The sequence below is a fragment of the Cervus canadensis genome, chromosome 3, assembly GCF_019320065.1.
Source record: "Cervus canadensis isolate Bull #8, Minnesota chromosome 3, ASM1932006v1, whole genome shotgun sequence".
Taxonomy (NCBI): Eukaryota; Metazoa; Chordata; class Mammalia; order Artiodactyla; family Cervidae; genus Cervus; species Cervus canadensis.
Genome location: NC_057388.1, coordinates 8684616 through 8701177, shown reverse-complemented (window position 1 = coordinate 8701177; position 16562 = coordinate 8684616). Strand labels below are relative to the sequence as shown.

Genomic DNA, 16562 nt, shown 5'->3' with positions numbered 1-16562 from the left:
GGAATAGCAGCTCACAGCCAAGGTGAGAAGATACTCTATCAAATCTCTTGATATTTAAAGAAAGGATTTCACCCAAAGAAATCCCACTTGTAAAAATGCATGAAAGAGTACCAATGTGTTTACTACTGAGGTTTTTGCTGATTTTGTAGAAGCTTAATACACTGTTACTAAGGGCTGTAGGTTCAAGGTTCCCCATTACACCTGCAGAGGCACTGGGAAGGACACGAATACCATGAGGGCCATAATCCAGGACACCCCAGGACAGCATAACAATCAGTCACAGAGCCGATTCTTTTACAGAATTCACTCACCACCATATAACACAGTAACAGACACCACCTATTGTTTTCTAAGTGCCAAGCACTATGCTGAGACTTCTAATACATATTCTTATTTAATGTTAACAACCCCAAGTAGCAGGGATACTATGATGTTTCAGAAGAGTTAAATAACTTGACCAAAATTACCCAACTAATAAGCAGCAGAACTGGGATTCAGACACAAGTCTGACCAAGTTCTTAATGACACTGTATTGACACAAAGAACAGGCTGATCACAAACATTAGAGAAGTCACATGTATCCTGGGCCTACCGTAAAGTTCTGGCCAGATCTCATTTATGATCTAAACATGCATACTTTTTAGCGATTTTCTTTGTTTAAGGGAGTTAATCAAAATGGTAGCTTCTTTTCATTTTCTTCCAAATTTTATCTCCTCTCCCTCCAACAAACACAGATCTTCCTGTAAAATTCCTTTATTGCTTCTGCAATTCTCATGGTTCCTCTACAGTCATCCCAAGAGGCCCTGACAAAATAAGGGACCTACACCAATGCCAGGCCTGGAAGCCACTGACAAGCCTAGTGGACATGACTCTGGCTTCTTGCTTTAGGCCAAAGGTATTCCTCAGAGCTAAGATGGTTTACAACATTTTTTAAGTTGTAAAAACAAGCAAACAAATCAAGAAGAATATGAAACACAGACTTGTGGTCTCAAAGCTTAAAATAGTTACACATTACATCTGGCTTTTTTTTTTTTTTTAACATCTGGCCCTTTAAAAGAAAAAAACCATGTGAAGCATAAGTCTCAGCAGCCACTGTTACCATCTGGAACCCTTCAGTCTAAATGCGGTCTGGGGACCGGTGGTGTCACTGGGGGTTTGTTAGAAATGCTGAATCTCAGTGTTACCACCCAAGCCCCTCCCCTCCAGACCTCTAAATCAGAATCTGATTCTAATCTCAAGGAGCTTCTTAGGCACAAGCACTGACCCTACACCCTGGCCTAAGTGACATGGAGACTGGCACCTTTATATCACCTACTCTACTCAATACTGGGAAGGAGCAAGCCCACAGGCTTACCATACCAACTGCAGGATCCGTTACTGTTTTCAGCCGTTCAGCTTCACAGGTTATCCAACACAAAACAATTTGCTTCTGACTGCTACAGAACTAAGAGCTGACTTTGTTCTCTGTTCGTTATTCAGAGCAGTAGGAAATGATTTCTAAAAAGCACACTGGGATAGCTTTCAAAGCCGTGATTTGATTTATGTCCAAAATAGATACTACCACAGAAGACATTCCAAATATTAGCAAACAAGATAAATCATATTTAACTTAATTATCCCAGTCTTTAGCAAAAGCAAAGACAACAAAATTTAAGAGGCTGTGCCATTCCAAAATATTGGTGAGAGGAACCTTCCAGTCTGCATTCCATGGGGTTAAAAAAAAAAAAAAAACGTGTATGGAGAGGGAATGTGTGAGAAGTCATTGTTGAGAGTCACTTTTGACAATTTTCAGAAGTTGAGATTTCTTACCTTGACTGGTGATCTGTCTTTGAAAGCAGTCCCAAAATGAGTCTGATGGGAGTGGGGTGAGAGGTCCCAAAAACCTGTATCTCATTGCTGGAGAGACACCCGTAATGGGTGATGGAAGGGAAGGTTCGTGTTTGCAGTGCGTCCATTTGTCTTGGCAAGGAAATCAATGTATATGCTACTTTTGGCAGAGAAGCTAGCTAGCTAATAGCAGTGCTGCCTGACAATGGAGGAGGGGTTTTTTAAAAAGTGTTTCAGCATACTGACCTTTGGGGCCTAAGGTCGAAACACCAGTAAAAAGAAGATGTCAAGACATGGTAAACTTCTGCTACATGAGTTAGTCGCTCAGTCGTATTCGACTCTTTGCAACCCCATGGTCTGTAGCCCACCAGGCTCCTCTGTCCGTGGAATTTTCCAGGCAAGAATACTGGAGTGGGTTGCCATTCCCTTCTCCAGGGGCTCTTCTCAACACAAGAGATCAAACCTGGGCCTCCCACACTGCAGGTGGACTCCTTAATGTCTGAGCCACCATTTTCTGCATAAAGTCAGATGTTTTGCTTTTGCCTAATAGGGAGTTACACCTGGTTTTGAAGAGGCAGTTTTTAAATGCTTCAACCAAAGCATCCAAGTATCATTTTCTTCACTCTCAAGCAAGGAGAACTGAATATTTCATATATATGTATTTTTAGCCTGTCTCACATACTTGGTGGTATATACAATTTTCTACCTTAAAAGGAACATCCAATTATCACCATCTCAGCACATCTGTTTATCGACGTTGTCTTCCTTTCTATTCATAATCCCACAGGAAGAGGGGAAGAACAGCTTCGAGTTGATGACAAATCCCTTTCCACCCCTTTGATCCTTCACCTAAATGGCTGGTGACTCTGCATAAGTCATTTAACTTCTGTAAGTCTCAGTTTACACAGGTCCATTTGTAAAATGAGGCTTACATTATCTTGAGAAAAAATGTAAAAAGAAAGATGATTCTTAAGAGTCTGTTCTCGTTGTAAAATCACCGTTTCCTAATCTGTCTCCTCGATGACCCGGAGCACTCCGTTACTCCCACCCTTCAGTCTCTGACTCCACTGGCTCCCGGCAGAGGAGCCCCTATCTTAATTCTGTTAGTCCTCTAATGACTTCCTTAATACTTTCTCAGCCACATTTCTGAAATCAGTGACTGACACTCACTGTCTCTACATTTCCTCAGCAAATTACTCAATTTCTCCCAGCAATCTAACTTCTACTCTGCCCACTTCACTCTAATATTATTCCTGAAAGTCATTAATACCTCTCAAAGCCAGGAGCCTTTCTCAGTCTTCTATTTCCTTGCCCTTTCTGAAGCATGTCAAATGACTGACTGCTTCCTCTCCTTGAAATTCTTCTCTTGGCATCCTCGACACTGGATTATTTTGGTTCTCTTCTCTGCTTTTTTGTTTTTTTGTTGTAGGCCACTTCTTGTTCTCATTCCCTTTAAACACAGACATTCTCCAAGTTGATGCTGTGACTTTAATTCTGTAATTTTATCTATAATCTAAAGTCCTGTCCTTGGATTTGTCATCTATACTTTATCTTGCTTTTAGTTATCAACTCTATGGAGATAACATTTAATTCTAAATCTATATTCATTACCCCCAGTTAGTTCTAATTTTTAACAGCCTGAATATCATTTCATGTGGATAATCTAAGGCCTCAATCTTCTTCTAAATGGCAATTCAAGATATTCGCCTTTCCTTCTAACCAATTTCGTCACCTCATCTCACTTTTAATTTTTTTCTTTATACTATTTAAGTACAGTTCACATACAACACCTGAACTCACTTTTTAGATGTCTGTCAATTGCTAGCAGGCTTCAAAGTGAACTAGGTTCAAAATCATGCTCAGTTTACTTAAAAATAAAGTTAATTTGCTTTACTCTAATTATAGATATGACAGCAGATTGTTATACAAAATGCAGAAAAATCAAAGTGAGAAAATTATATTATCCAAAGATAGCTCACCATTGTTAATATTAATATTTTATTTTATTTTATTTTTTTCGTTGTTAATATTAATATTTTAAAGTCTTCATCATCTTTAACCTTTGTCTTACTTTCTTGTATCAACTGACCAAGTCACCAAAATGCATTTGTTTCATTCTTTCCATTTCTAATACCACCACACATATCCAGGCTCTTTATCAGTTCACAGTAGAATCAATGCAAATAATATCCTAACTCCTATCACTCCTTCTAGTATATTGGTTTTCAACCTTGGCTGTACACTGGAATCATCTGGAGAAGTTTTATTACAGGGGGCCCATGCTCAGAAATCCAATTTTATTGGTTTGAGATATGGTCTACAGAATGGGATTTTGTGTGCAGACATGGTTACAACCACTGTTCCAACACAAAGGTTTCCAAATTGTTTAAGAATCACTTGGGTAGTCTGATAGTTATAATAGGGTGACCTGGAATGGAGACTAAGTATATGCACATTTTACAGATGATTTCATTGTAGGTCCCACAGATTACTGCTCTAAGGTAAGGCTTCTCAAACTTTAATGTGAATATGGATGACTTTAGGGTTCCTGTTAAACTACAGATTCAGAATCACGTGATCTGAGATGAGACCTGAGATGCTGCATCCCCAACAATACCCAAACTGATGCCACAGTCTGAGGAACAGTGTCTGGGTAGCAAGGCTTTAATAACCACTCCTTTAGAAGTACCCCCTTTCAAATAAAATCTATTCTACATTACAACCATTAGGCTAATCTTACTATATTTGCTTTCATAATCGCACCAATCAAAAAAATTAAATGGCTCAATTTTCTATAAATAAATTTCAAATTCTTGGCATTAGCACTTAGGATTTTCTACTTACTATGGCTTCTATCTTCATTTTAAATCATCTGTCTTATCAAACCTCTGCAAGATATTTCAATTTGCATATGTTTGAGATATAGAACAGTCCTTCTCAAACTGCAACATGCAGATGAATAACCAATGAAACTTGCTTAAAGTATTCCTGGAGTCTACCCCAGAGATTCCTATTTGGTATCTGGAGGTCTGGCGGGCACAAGACTTTGTATTTGCAACAAAAGTTACTGATGCTACAGGTCTGAGGACCACATTTTGAGTAGCCTCCTCCAAATACTTAAACTGAAGTCTTATCCACTCAAATATTACTACTATCCAAAACATTTTCTAGGATTAGGAAAATTAAAATGATCTTTCTTCCCTTCAATGCCTGTAACAATATTTTGGATGCAATAATGAAATCATAACTATCTTGATTAAAAATTAGGAAACCGAGGCCCAGACAGGCACAGTTACTCCCAGTTGCTAAGCTGGGACCATAATTTCCTTATTCTTTTTTACAGTTTTAAAACTCCAGGTGCTAAAAACACAATATAATTAAGTAAAACTTTTCAGTATAACTTGTGAATGATTTTTATGGCTTTTCAAAGAAGTGTGAAATGCTCTGACAGCTGCTGAGTGTCATATAGGCCCTGTGGCTATAAAGGGGAAGTGGGACTTACCAGCTTTGGTTTCCTAGTGACCTTTATTTGATCTGACAATAAGTAGCAACACTTAAAGCTTTGAATAAGCAGGTAGGACAAAGGTGCATAGGAAATATCTAAAGATAATATTCATTTAAAAAAACGCTTTTCACAAAGAGTTGAAGCACTATCAAACACAACAGCCACCTCTGTCATATCAACCATTTCTTGAATCACTATGACAGGTGAAGCACCAATATAAATGAGGCTTAATGACTGGGCTTGCTCTAGGCAAGTCAGCCAAGGGGAGAAAAATCACGAATTAGGCCTTGCTAACAGACCTATGCTGGCCAAAAAGCAATAGTGAGAACCCTGGATCAAACAACTGACTGGTTCAGGATTGAGAAAGGAGTATGACAAGGCTGTCCATTGTCACCTTGTTTATTTAACTTACACGCAGAGCATGTCATGAGAAATGTCAGGCTGGATGATTTATAAGCTGGAATCAAAATTGCCAGGAGAAATATCAACAACCTCAGATATGAGGATGATACCACTCTAATGGCAGAAAACAAAGAGGAACTAAGGAACCTCTTGATGAGGGTGAATGAGGAGTGAAAAACCAGTTTAAAAATCAGTATTTAAAAAACTAAGATCGTGGCATCTGGCCCCATCACCTCATGGCAAATAGAAAGGGAAAAGGTGGAAGCAGTGATAGATTTCTTCTTCTTGGGCTCTAAAGTCACTGCAGCCATGAAATTAGAAGACAACTGCTTCTTGGCAGGAAAGCTATGACAAACCTAGACAGTGTGTTAAAAAGCAAAGACATCACTTTACCGACAAAGATCCATACAGTCAAGACTATGGTCTTTCCAGTAGCCACGTACAGTTGTGAGAGCTGGACCATAAAGGCAGAGTGCCAAAGAATTGAGGCTTTCAAACTGTGGTGCTGGAGAAGACTCTTGAGAGTTCCCTGGACAGCAAGGAGATCAACCCTGAATATTCACTGGAAGGACTGATGCTGAAGCTCCAATACTTTGGCCACCTAGTGCGAAGAGTCAAGTCACTGGAAAAGACCCTGATGCTGGGAAAGACTGAAGGCAGAAGGAGAACAGGGTGACAGGGGAGGAGCTGGTTGGGTGCCATCACCGAGGCAATGGACATGAGCTTGGGCAAACCCCGGGAGATGGTGAGGGACAGGGAAGCCTGGGGTGCTGCAGCTCAGGGGGTCACAAGGCGTCGGACACGACTTGGTGACTGAACAGCAGCAGGCCCAACACATCATTCCTCTCCAAAGTCTATCTCTACTCCAAAGGAGAAAACAAAAACTCAGCAACTAAGGAAAACATGCATTATTTATAGCATGAAATTCTTCTAAGACTTGTATTTTTTAAGTCACTTATTTATTCACTTATGTTTGGCCGTGCTGGATCTCTGCTGCTGTGTGGGCTTTTCCCCAGCTGCAGCGAGCAGGGGCCCCTCTTCACAGCGGCGTGCAGGCTTCTCACTGTGGTGGCTTCTCTTGCGGCGGAGCACGGGCTCCAGAGCACAGGCTCAGTAGTTGTGACACGTGGGCGAAGCTGCTCTGTGGCATGTGGGATCTTCCCAGATCAGAGACTGAACCCCTTTCTCCTTCACTGGCAGGCGGATTCTTTACCACTGAGACACCAGGGAAGCCCGAAGATTTAAATTTTAATGGAGTTCCATTTTTGCATGCTAGGCATCCATTACTTAGTATTTTTAAAGTTCTTTATATACTTAAAGTGTACAGGAGTTGCTACATATTGATAATTTTACATATTTAAAATAAGCTTCTATAGTAGGACATCCTCTTCGTTTTCCTCTCCCAATCTTTGCATAATGCAGGGATCCACTGCAAACTTGTGGGCCAAATCTAGCCTACTGTCTGTTCCTATACAGCCTGCAAACTAAACTTTGTACATTTTTAAATGGTTGAAAACAATCATAAGATTATTTCACGATATGTGAAAATTGTAAGAAATTCAAGTAGGAATGCCCATAAACAAAGCACTACTGGAACACTGCCATGCTCATTTACATACTCTATGGCTGCTTTCACCATACTGCGGCACGGTTGAGCAGGTGTCTAAAGGAGTTACCATCTGGGGATTTACCTGTTGGCACAGTGGGTAAAAATCCACCTGACAATGCAGGGAACATGGACTTGATCCCTGGTCGGAGAAGATTCTACATGCCATGCAGTAACTGAGCCCACGAGCTGCAATAAGGGTGTAACTTCTGAAGCCCACTGTGCTCTCGGGCCTGCGTGCCGCAACTACTGAAGCCTGTGTGCCCTAGAGCCCGCACACCGCAACTTCTGAGGCTGTGTGCTGCAACTACTGAAGCCTGGGTGCCCTAGAGCCCGCACTGCAACTTCTGAGGCTGTCTGCCTTACAGCCTGCACACCACAACTTCTGAGGCTGTGTGCCTTACAGCCTGCACACCACAACTTCTGAGGCTGTGTGCCTTACAGCCTGCACACCACAACTTCTGAGGCTGTGTGCTGCAACTACTGAAGCCTGTGTGCCCTAGAGCCCGCATACCACAACCTCTGAGGCTGCGTGCTACAACTATTGAAGCCTGTGTGCCCTAGAGCCCGCATACCACAACCTCTGAGGCTGCGTGCTACAACTATTGAAGCCTGTGTGCCCTAGAGCCCGCATACTGCAACCTCTGAGGCTGCGTGCTGCAACTACTGAACATTCGTCTAGAGCCTGTGCTCCCCCTCAAGAAGCCCATGCACCATAATGAACAGTAACCCCAGCTCGCCTCAACTACAGAAAGACCCCACGTGGCAATGAAGCCCTAGCAAAGCCAAAAATAAATAAAATTATAAAAAAATTTTTTAAATTAAATATACACTACCTGGGCTTTCACAGAAAAATGTTTGCTTACCCTTGGAATGATTCTTTGAAATATGAAAAAATTAGAATGAAAGGGACTTTAATTTGCATTAATAAATATTCAACATATAAGCATTTCTAATTTTCAAACAACTGCAGTCTAGTCTTGTGTTAGTTTTATCTCATAAATAATCTGAATGATTAGTCAAACTTCAAATTTTCCTACTTAAGGAAAAAGTAGGATTTGATATAAGCATAAATAAGCATCTGTTGTTAGAAGGTGCCCAGTAGAGATAAAAAGAAGAGGCTGGCCAAAATAGGCAAGGAAGAACTATATTCTGCAAATTAGTGGCATGAGTTTGACACACACACAAAAAATAAAACAAAAACATTGCCAAGATAATTCCAGGTATTAAACGTAGATATGGTGGTAACGGTAGCATCATTAATAGGAACAAGGCAGTCCATAAGAGGACCTAGTGGATAGAGAAGCTTGAGTAGTTTTGGAAACCCTGAATTTGAGAGACCGCTGGAAAGTCCATACGAGGAAATCAGCTAGGCAGTAATACAGCATGAGAAACTTCAGGGTGAGCTCTCCATATACGTGTATGTGCGTGCGTGCGTGTGTGTGTGTGTGCGCGCGCGCATGTGTGTGTGTGTATATAGATAGATCAGTATATCTGTATCTTATGTTTAGCCACTGATGCCTTCACACATGCAAGTTTCTAAAAAGACTATGATTAAGAGGTTTCTTATATTCTGTGTATGTACATGTGTGTGCCCCTTTAGCTTACTACAGAACATAATTATTACAGAGAGAAGGGGAAGTTATAAACATTTTATTTAAATGGTTCAAAATAATGAGCCACAAGAATCTATGTGTTTAAATGCACATACAAAATTGCCCAATGTTGACTTTATCAACTCTGTCCTTAAATAAACACAGAAAAAAACATCTTCAATAGCTAGAAAAGACCTATTTCCATAGACATTTATAAATAAATCCTTAGAGTTAAAAAAAAATAGTTTGGCCTTAACCATGGAATAAAATAATCAATTTAACCTTAAAAGCCAGACATTAAAAATGGGATATATTTTACTACAATCACAGATTAACAGAAAAATTAGTGCTAAAGCGTTCTTTTGAGATAACTGTGATAGTTACCTCTTGGATGGTTGGATAGTTTCCTCTTCTTTGATAATCTCAAAGAAGCTGAGTGACTGAAGGTCTACAAATAATCACTGTGAGGACCAGGACTAGATATCAGTGCTCTTTACACCATACTATGATAGCTTAATGAAAAAAATTAATAAACATCTGATAATACTCTTTCACTCAACCCAAACCCTTTGTATCATGCTTGGTACCAATGAGCACTATGAATACTAGGAAGACCTTACACAAAGACACCTAAGGACTAATACTCTAAGACGTACAGTTACAGAGTAGGTTATATATGTCAATGTATTTGTTTTATGTACTAGAACTAGAAAACACAATAAGGTCTCTGGAAATTAGTTAATGTACACTTTCTTGTGAAACTCTTTGTGTTTAATTAACAGTAAACATTATCAAAAGTCATTTAAGACCTGAGGCTGGGTAAATATACAGTCAAGTATATAAAACAGATTTAAAATAGCTTTATATGGGTAAAATGACATGCTACAATCTGTTGATGACAACTAGAATAAATGCAATGAAGGTATTTATAGGGTTCTATTTATGGTTTTTACATTAAGTCAAAGAGCTCTTTTGAATACAGAAAAATGAAAATAGCTATTAAATGGTGTGATTTGAATAATATCATATACTGAAAGATCAAACAGTAAAACATACACATTCACACCAAGCAAATCATCAGGCTTGTCAGTCAGAATAAATCTGGCATTAATTTTCTCCACTGAATAAAAAGTGATATACAAACACATAAATGTGTTGGCAAAAATACTACATTCACTTTTTGAAAACAATTTAATAAGCCCATCACTGTAAACGTACTTCAAAATCAACAACTACTGAAGCAATGCTTATAGAGAATTTTTGGAAGCAAGATACAAAGCAGCAATTTAAGAGCAATATTATTACTATCAAGAATAAGCTATTTTCTACCCTAGCTCACTTGAAAATTATTAATATTTTGCTGATGCAGTCCTGTCAACAAGTCACTATAGTAGTGATTCATTCATAAGAGGTGGGTGTAGAACAACATATAAAAAAACTTGTGTAAAAGCCTCAGGAATTCTGTCAATAGCCTCCTTCCATGCTAAATCCTAGGACATCCTTCTACCACAGAGAGAATCAATGTTAGAAAGTAAAGCTTAAGATTAGTTTTAAGTTAATGACCGTCACTGGACTTCCCTCATAGCTCAGTTGGTAAAGAATCTGCCTGCAATGCAGGAGACCCTGGTTCGATTCCTGGGTTGGGAAGATCCCCTGGAGAAGGAAATGGCAATCCACTTCAGTGTTCTTGCCTGGAGAATCCTATGGGCAGAGGAGCCTGGCAGGCTACAGTCCTTGGAGTTGCAAGAGTTGGATACGACTTAGCAACTAAACCAACCAACGAAATGACTGTCACTTACTAAGTAGTGGGCAAAGGTGACACAATTCCAAGAGCTGAAATGACTAAGATTCTAAAAGATCAGTAAGTATCACAAACAAGAGCAAAAAACACAAGATCAAATCAGAAGACTTTCAGAAGTTGAAAACAACTGACACTTCAGATACACTAAAGAAGTCATATAAATGGCCATAATCTTTTAACATGAGTAAGAAAATGGAGAACTTTCATGGTTTTTTGTATATTTACCAATTTAGAAGTATAAGTTTATACACATGAATAACATTAAGGAAATACTAAATTTTCAGATATATATTTTAATCTTATTAGCATATATTTAATCTGGAAAACTATTTTTCTAATCAAGTCCTACATTTCTGGTAAATGGATACTCTGATTCAATTTATAATGCTCCCCACTGAAACTTAAATATATTTACGCAAAAGAACTTCTAAGAGTTATGTATGGATTGACATGTGCATAGCTGAGAGACTATAGCTGTATAGCAGCGAGGACAGTATAAAGAACAATGATTTCTTAGCTTGGTTAAGACCTTATACTATATGGCTGATTTTACCTAAGCCTGTTGTTGGATATTTATATATATAAATATACATATATAAACATATATATATATGAAAAACATAGATGGAAAAATTAAAATACAAGGTACTCAGGTACTTCGGCGCAAATTACACAGGAAAAACCTAGCACATTTTAATATACACATTTTTTAAAGCCCCAATAAATATATTAATTAATATTTATCCCTTGCTGCTGCTTCTTGTTTAGTCAATAAGTCGTGTCCAACTCTGCAACCCCATGGATTATAGACTGTCAGACTATAGCTTCTTTTATCCATGGGATTTCCCAGGCAAGAATACCAGAGTGCGCTTCCCAATCCTTCTCCAGGGGATCTTCCTGCCTGGGGATCGAACCCAGGTCTCCTTCATTGCAGGCGGATTCTTTTACTGCTGAGCCACCTGGGAAGCTCATATGCTTAGGGAACTGATCAATTCTAGATAATATAGGTAAACGTCCCACTTGTCAAGATTTGCCATATGTATACATTCTATAAACTGGCGTCTAAAATCAGTGACAAGTGAAACTTTTGATATCAAAAGTATTACTCTCAATAAGATAGTGTTTGTATGACGACTGCTGTCTTCAGGGATATTAGTCAATCTTAAATTGCTTCTGATTTCATTTTATTTCTGAGGATGAATGTTTGTGGGTTTGTTTTCCCTAAAAGAAGAGCTCCTAGTTCTTTTAGAACCACAAGAGACAGAAATGACTAGTCAAATTAACTAAGTAAAACAAATACTGATTATTACACATTACCAAGACACAGATTTTACCATGCAGAATGCTAAAACAAACAAACAAACACACCAAAGTTTTACCTCTACACAGGTTTTCATCCCTGAGGCAGCAGCATAGTGCAGGGGTGTGTTCTTTTTGTTATCAACAGCATCAATAGCTGCTCTCTCATATTCGCCTTGGTCAAGTTTTGCTCCTTTCCATCTTAAAATCATCTGTAGACAATCCGCTCTTCTAAAATCATCTTCTGCAGGGCGTGCTAAGCGAGGATGAAGGGCTCCTTCTGAGATCATAATTTGAGGTCCCATACACAACAAATGCATAGATGTTTCATTGTGCACATTCCGTTTATTTGGATTTCCATCTCTACCAAAAAGAAAGGTCCTAAAATGGTAAAGAATGAAAATCAGGTTTTTCCTACCTGGAAATAATACACAGGAGATACATTTAAAGCTCTACTTCTAAGCTGCTAATCCAGTTTCTACTGAAGCACTGTTTCACAATAGGTTGAATGACTTTTTTTTTTTTTTTGCTTGTGCTGGGTCTTTGCTGCTGTGTGGGCTTTTCTCTAGTTGCAGAGTGAGGGCTCCTCTCTAATAGCGGTGCACAGGCTTCTCACTGCAGTGGCTTCTCCTGCATGAGGGCCTCAGGAGTTGCGGCACATGGGCTCAGTAGTTGCAGCTCCCACACTCTAGATTATGGGCTCAGCAGCTGTGGTACACGGGCTTAGTTGTTCTTTGGCATGTGGGATCTTCCCAGATCAGGGATCAAACCCGTGTCTTCTGCATTAGGAGGTGGATTCTTTACCACTGAGCCACCAGGGAAGCCCCACTAATTCTTAAAATTGTAAAAAGAAACTTCATTCTAGAACACTACTACTAAAAAAACAAAGTTGACTATCATCACTGTATTTGCTAATAAAACAGAAAAAGGCACAGGAAGAAAAAAGAAAGGTAAGGAAAAGGAAAATGAAAGAGAAGGGAAAAGGGAAAGGAGGAAGAAGGAAAGGAACCAAAGGGCCACATAACGGACTGCTGCTGCTGCTGCTTCTGCGTCACTTTAGTCATGTCCAATTCTGTGTGACCCCACAGACGGCAGCCCACCAGGCTCCCCGTCCCTGGGATTCTCCAGGCAAGAACACTGGAGTGGGTTGCCACTTCCTTCTCCAATGCGTGAAAGTGAAAAGTGAAAGTGAAGTCGCTCAGTCGTGTCCGACTCTTTGCAACCCCATGGACCGCAGCCTACCAGGCTCCTCCGTCCACGGGATTTTCCAGGCAAGACTACTGGAGTGGGTTGCTACTGCCTTCTCTGCAAAATGGACTAGTATATCAATTAACATAAATGTCTTAGGTACATTATTAAACATATCCCAGTGATTTATTTTTTTTGTTACTGCTCTGCTATATTTTATTTCTCTTGAGTACATATTTACTTAAGAAGGATGCTGACAATATAGGAGAAGCAAGCAATGCCTAAGTCTGGAAGTAAATGTTAAATCTAGGAAAAATTTATCTGAGTTTTCCGTAGCCTTTGAAAGAATAAGGCATATATTTATACAATGTAATACCTTCTTAAGGCAGTAAGCTAGGTGAGTTCTGGAAGACCACGATCTAATTTCAAGGTGGTAGACCTTACCAATGATTATAGATGAGCTGCCTTAACTTCTGCCAGATCCAGATCTGAGCTGTGCCTAGCATCCACTACATCTTTTGGGCTAGGCTCAGTGGATTAACATTTGAGCCAGTTCAGTGGCCATAATAGGAAATGTGTTGGATAAAACCTAGCATAATTCAGTCAGCCTGCACTAAAAAACACAAATATACTATGAAATGGGCATATAGTCCCATATTCAAAGATGAGTCAATTTACTATGGAGGGCTGGTATCACTTGCATTCCTATGTCTAAGGGCAGAAGAGCAATGGGAAGGGAGCAGAAGAGTCAAACACTTAAATCCTAGTTACAATTCAGTTAAAATCTGAATTGTTTTTAGGTTAGTTTTAGCTTAGAACAAGAAAAAACAAAGACAAAACCCTGACCAGAAAGGAACTAGGATGAGCTCTTCAACTTGAATGAATGAGCCAAGCTAGAAAGCTCTTATGAGGAAAATGGCTGAGTAAGACGTCCTAAGGTGGTTTCCAGATTTTTAGAACAACTCTGGATATCTCCTGCTTTTATCATTCAAGATTCTAGACAGCTCAGCAATACAGCCCTTCAAAACTAGCCTATTAGGCTTCTAGGGTCCACACTGATTTGAGTCATCCTGAAAGTAAAACATGAAGTCTCTGAAGCAGGAACAAATGAAATATTATAGTAACTAGTCCCTCATACCCCAACTCCTACCACTGGGGTGATGCAATCTGAGCCAGATCAGACATCATACAGTACATGCACTGGGGTCTGCACTGCAGGGCAATGTGACCAGCAGGCTAGTATCTCCACCCCAAAGAGGTCTATGTCCTAATCCCCGGGACCTGTGAATATGTTACCTTAGACAGTAAAAGGGACTTCACAGATAGGATTAAATTAAGGTTTTTGACATTGGGAAAGTATCCTAGTATCCAGGTGGGCCCAATGTAATTACAAATCCTTAGAGAAGAAAGACAGGAGGGTCAGAATCAGAGACGTTGGAAGATGCTATGCTGCTGTCTTTAAAAACAGTGGAAGGGGCCACAAACCAAGAAGTGCAGGCAGCTTTTAGAAACTGGAAAAGGTAAGGTAAGGGATTCTACCCAAGAGCATGCAGAAGGAATATAACTCTGCCAACACTTTGAGTTTAATTCAGTGGAACCATTTCAGATTTTTGACCTCCAGAGTTTTAAGATAATACATTTGTGTTGTTTTTAGTCACCAAGTTTGTTGTAATTTGTTATACCAACAATAGGAATAAGCCCTAAATATAAGACTGTGGGAAGCCTGTGTAGTAGATCTCCTTCCCTCTGGAGATCAGGGAAGGTGTGAAGAGAAGAAGGGGTTGGCAGTGGGGTGGGGATGGGGGTGGGGGGGTGTTGTGTGTGTGGAGGGGGAACCTATCCCTGCGTATGAACACTGTTCTAGGGAAGATCTTGGGTTCTTATGCTTTGTAATGTAAAATATGTTTCTGGGCAAAAGATAAGGCTATCATCTCTGAATCTTACAATTCAGGGAATGTAAGAATGGTCACAGGTCTCACCCACTCCTTACCCCCCAGTCAAATGTTAAACAAGTATCTCCTGAGAAGTAAACCTTTGGAGTTCTCAATCTCTACTCAGTCCAAGTTTAACTTTCAAAGCTTGTCTTTGAAGCTCAGGTCCCACGTCCTAATAAAAATTTGCTCAGAAAGCCCCATTTTCTCTAAAGGCCTACAGAGCCTTTATGGCCTTCTGACTCCCTCAGTACATGTGTAGGCTCTTTATTGCTTTCTCTGCTATCTGGTTTCCAAGGATCTGACCTAGCCATCTAAACAAACCCAACCCTACTTAGAAGCCTCTTTACACTAAGCTCCCTCCTCCAGTTGCTTTGATCATTCCCTTCTTTGTCTTCCTATAACATCCTAATTATATAATTCATTATATCGTATCACAGTTACTTTCTTACATATCTGTTCCTTTCTCCCACTTGGTTTATAGCCTTTTAAGGCAAGGTCTATACCCTATTCTTTCTTGAATCCCCAATATAGTGTCAAGCACAGAGGAGACTCTTGCTATACTTTTGATAGATGAACTACTTTGTGCATTACTTTTATAATGAAGATTAGTGATGTGGCATTAGGAATACATTAGGACAGAATTCTAGATCTCTCAAGCCAGTAGCACAGCAGACTGGGCAAGAACACAGTATCTACTGACCAGCACAGACGGCCTGGCTGTAGCCCTAGTTCCGTCACTTTCTAGGTGTATGGTCTTGCATAAAATAGCTAATATATAAATTATACTATGCATGTAACCAATAGAAATATACAGCTAATATATGTATTATATACATAAAACCAACTAATATATGGTTCCAATTCTTTGACCAAGTAAACCTACTCCTGAAATTTATCCTAAAGGAAACAAAGAATAAAAATGTATAATAATAATGATATTCAATAGAACTGCTATTTTGAACAGAAAAAGTTGTAATCACTTAAATGTCTGGTTTTAGGAAAACTGGGAAATATAAATCAGTATTTCTGTACAATAGAAAATTATAAAGTCATTAACAAGTCTATATAAGAATATTTATATTGTGAAGTAATTAGCCTCCAACTAATAAAAAAATTAAAAAAAAAAAAAAAAAAAAGAATATTTATAGCAAAAATCAGAAGGGACATGGAATGATTCTAACAGTTGTTTAAGGGAGGCAGCAATGTGAGTAGTTTATTTATATAACCATAATGTTGCTTCATAGTTAAAAAAAAGGAAAAATATATTTTTTCTAAGTCAACAACTGATGATAAAATTTTCAATGATATTTCCCTGTATTTATAATGGCTGAATTACAGTGAATAACCAAAATTTAAACACTACTCTAAAAATGTGTTCAAGATTAAAATCTCTTCCAAGAGTCAT

At 39.1% G+C, this 16562-nt stretch overlaps 1 protein-coding gene across 3 annotated transcripts in view; it reads right to left on the bottom strand.

Moving 5' to 3' along the window:
* ANKIB1 (ankyrin repeat and IBR domain containing 1) overlaps positions 1-16562 on the bottom strand; it is a 145384-nt gene that overhangs the window by 63032 nt on the left and 65790 nt on the right. For all 3 annotated transcript variants that reach the window (XM_043462572.1, XM_043462571.1, XM_043462573.1), the window contains one exon: positions 12116-12416. In XM_043462572.1, the coding sequence (XP_043318507.1) occupies positions 12116-12416 (301 nt within the window). The remainder of the gene's footprint in view (positions 1-12115; positions 12417-16562) is intronic.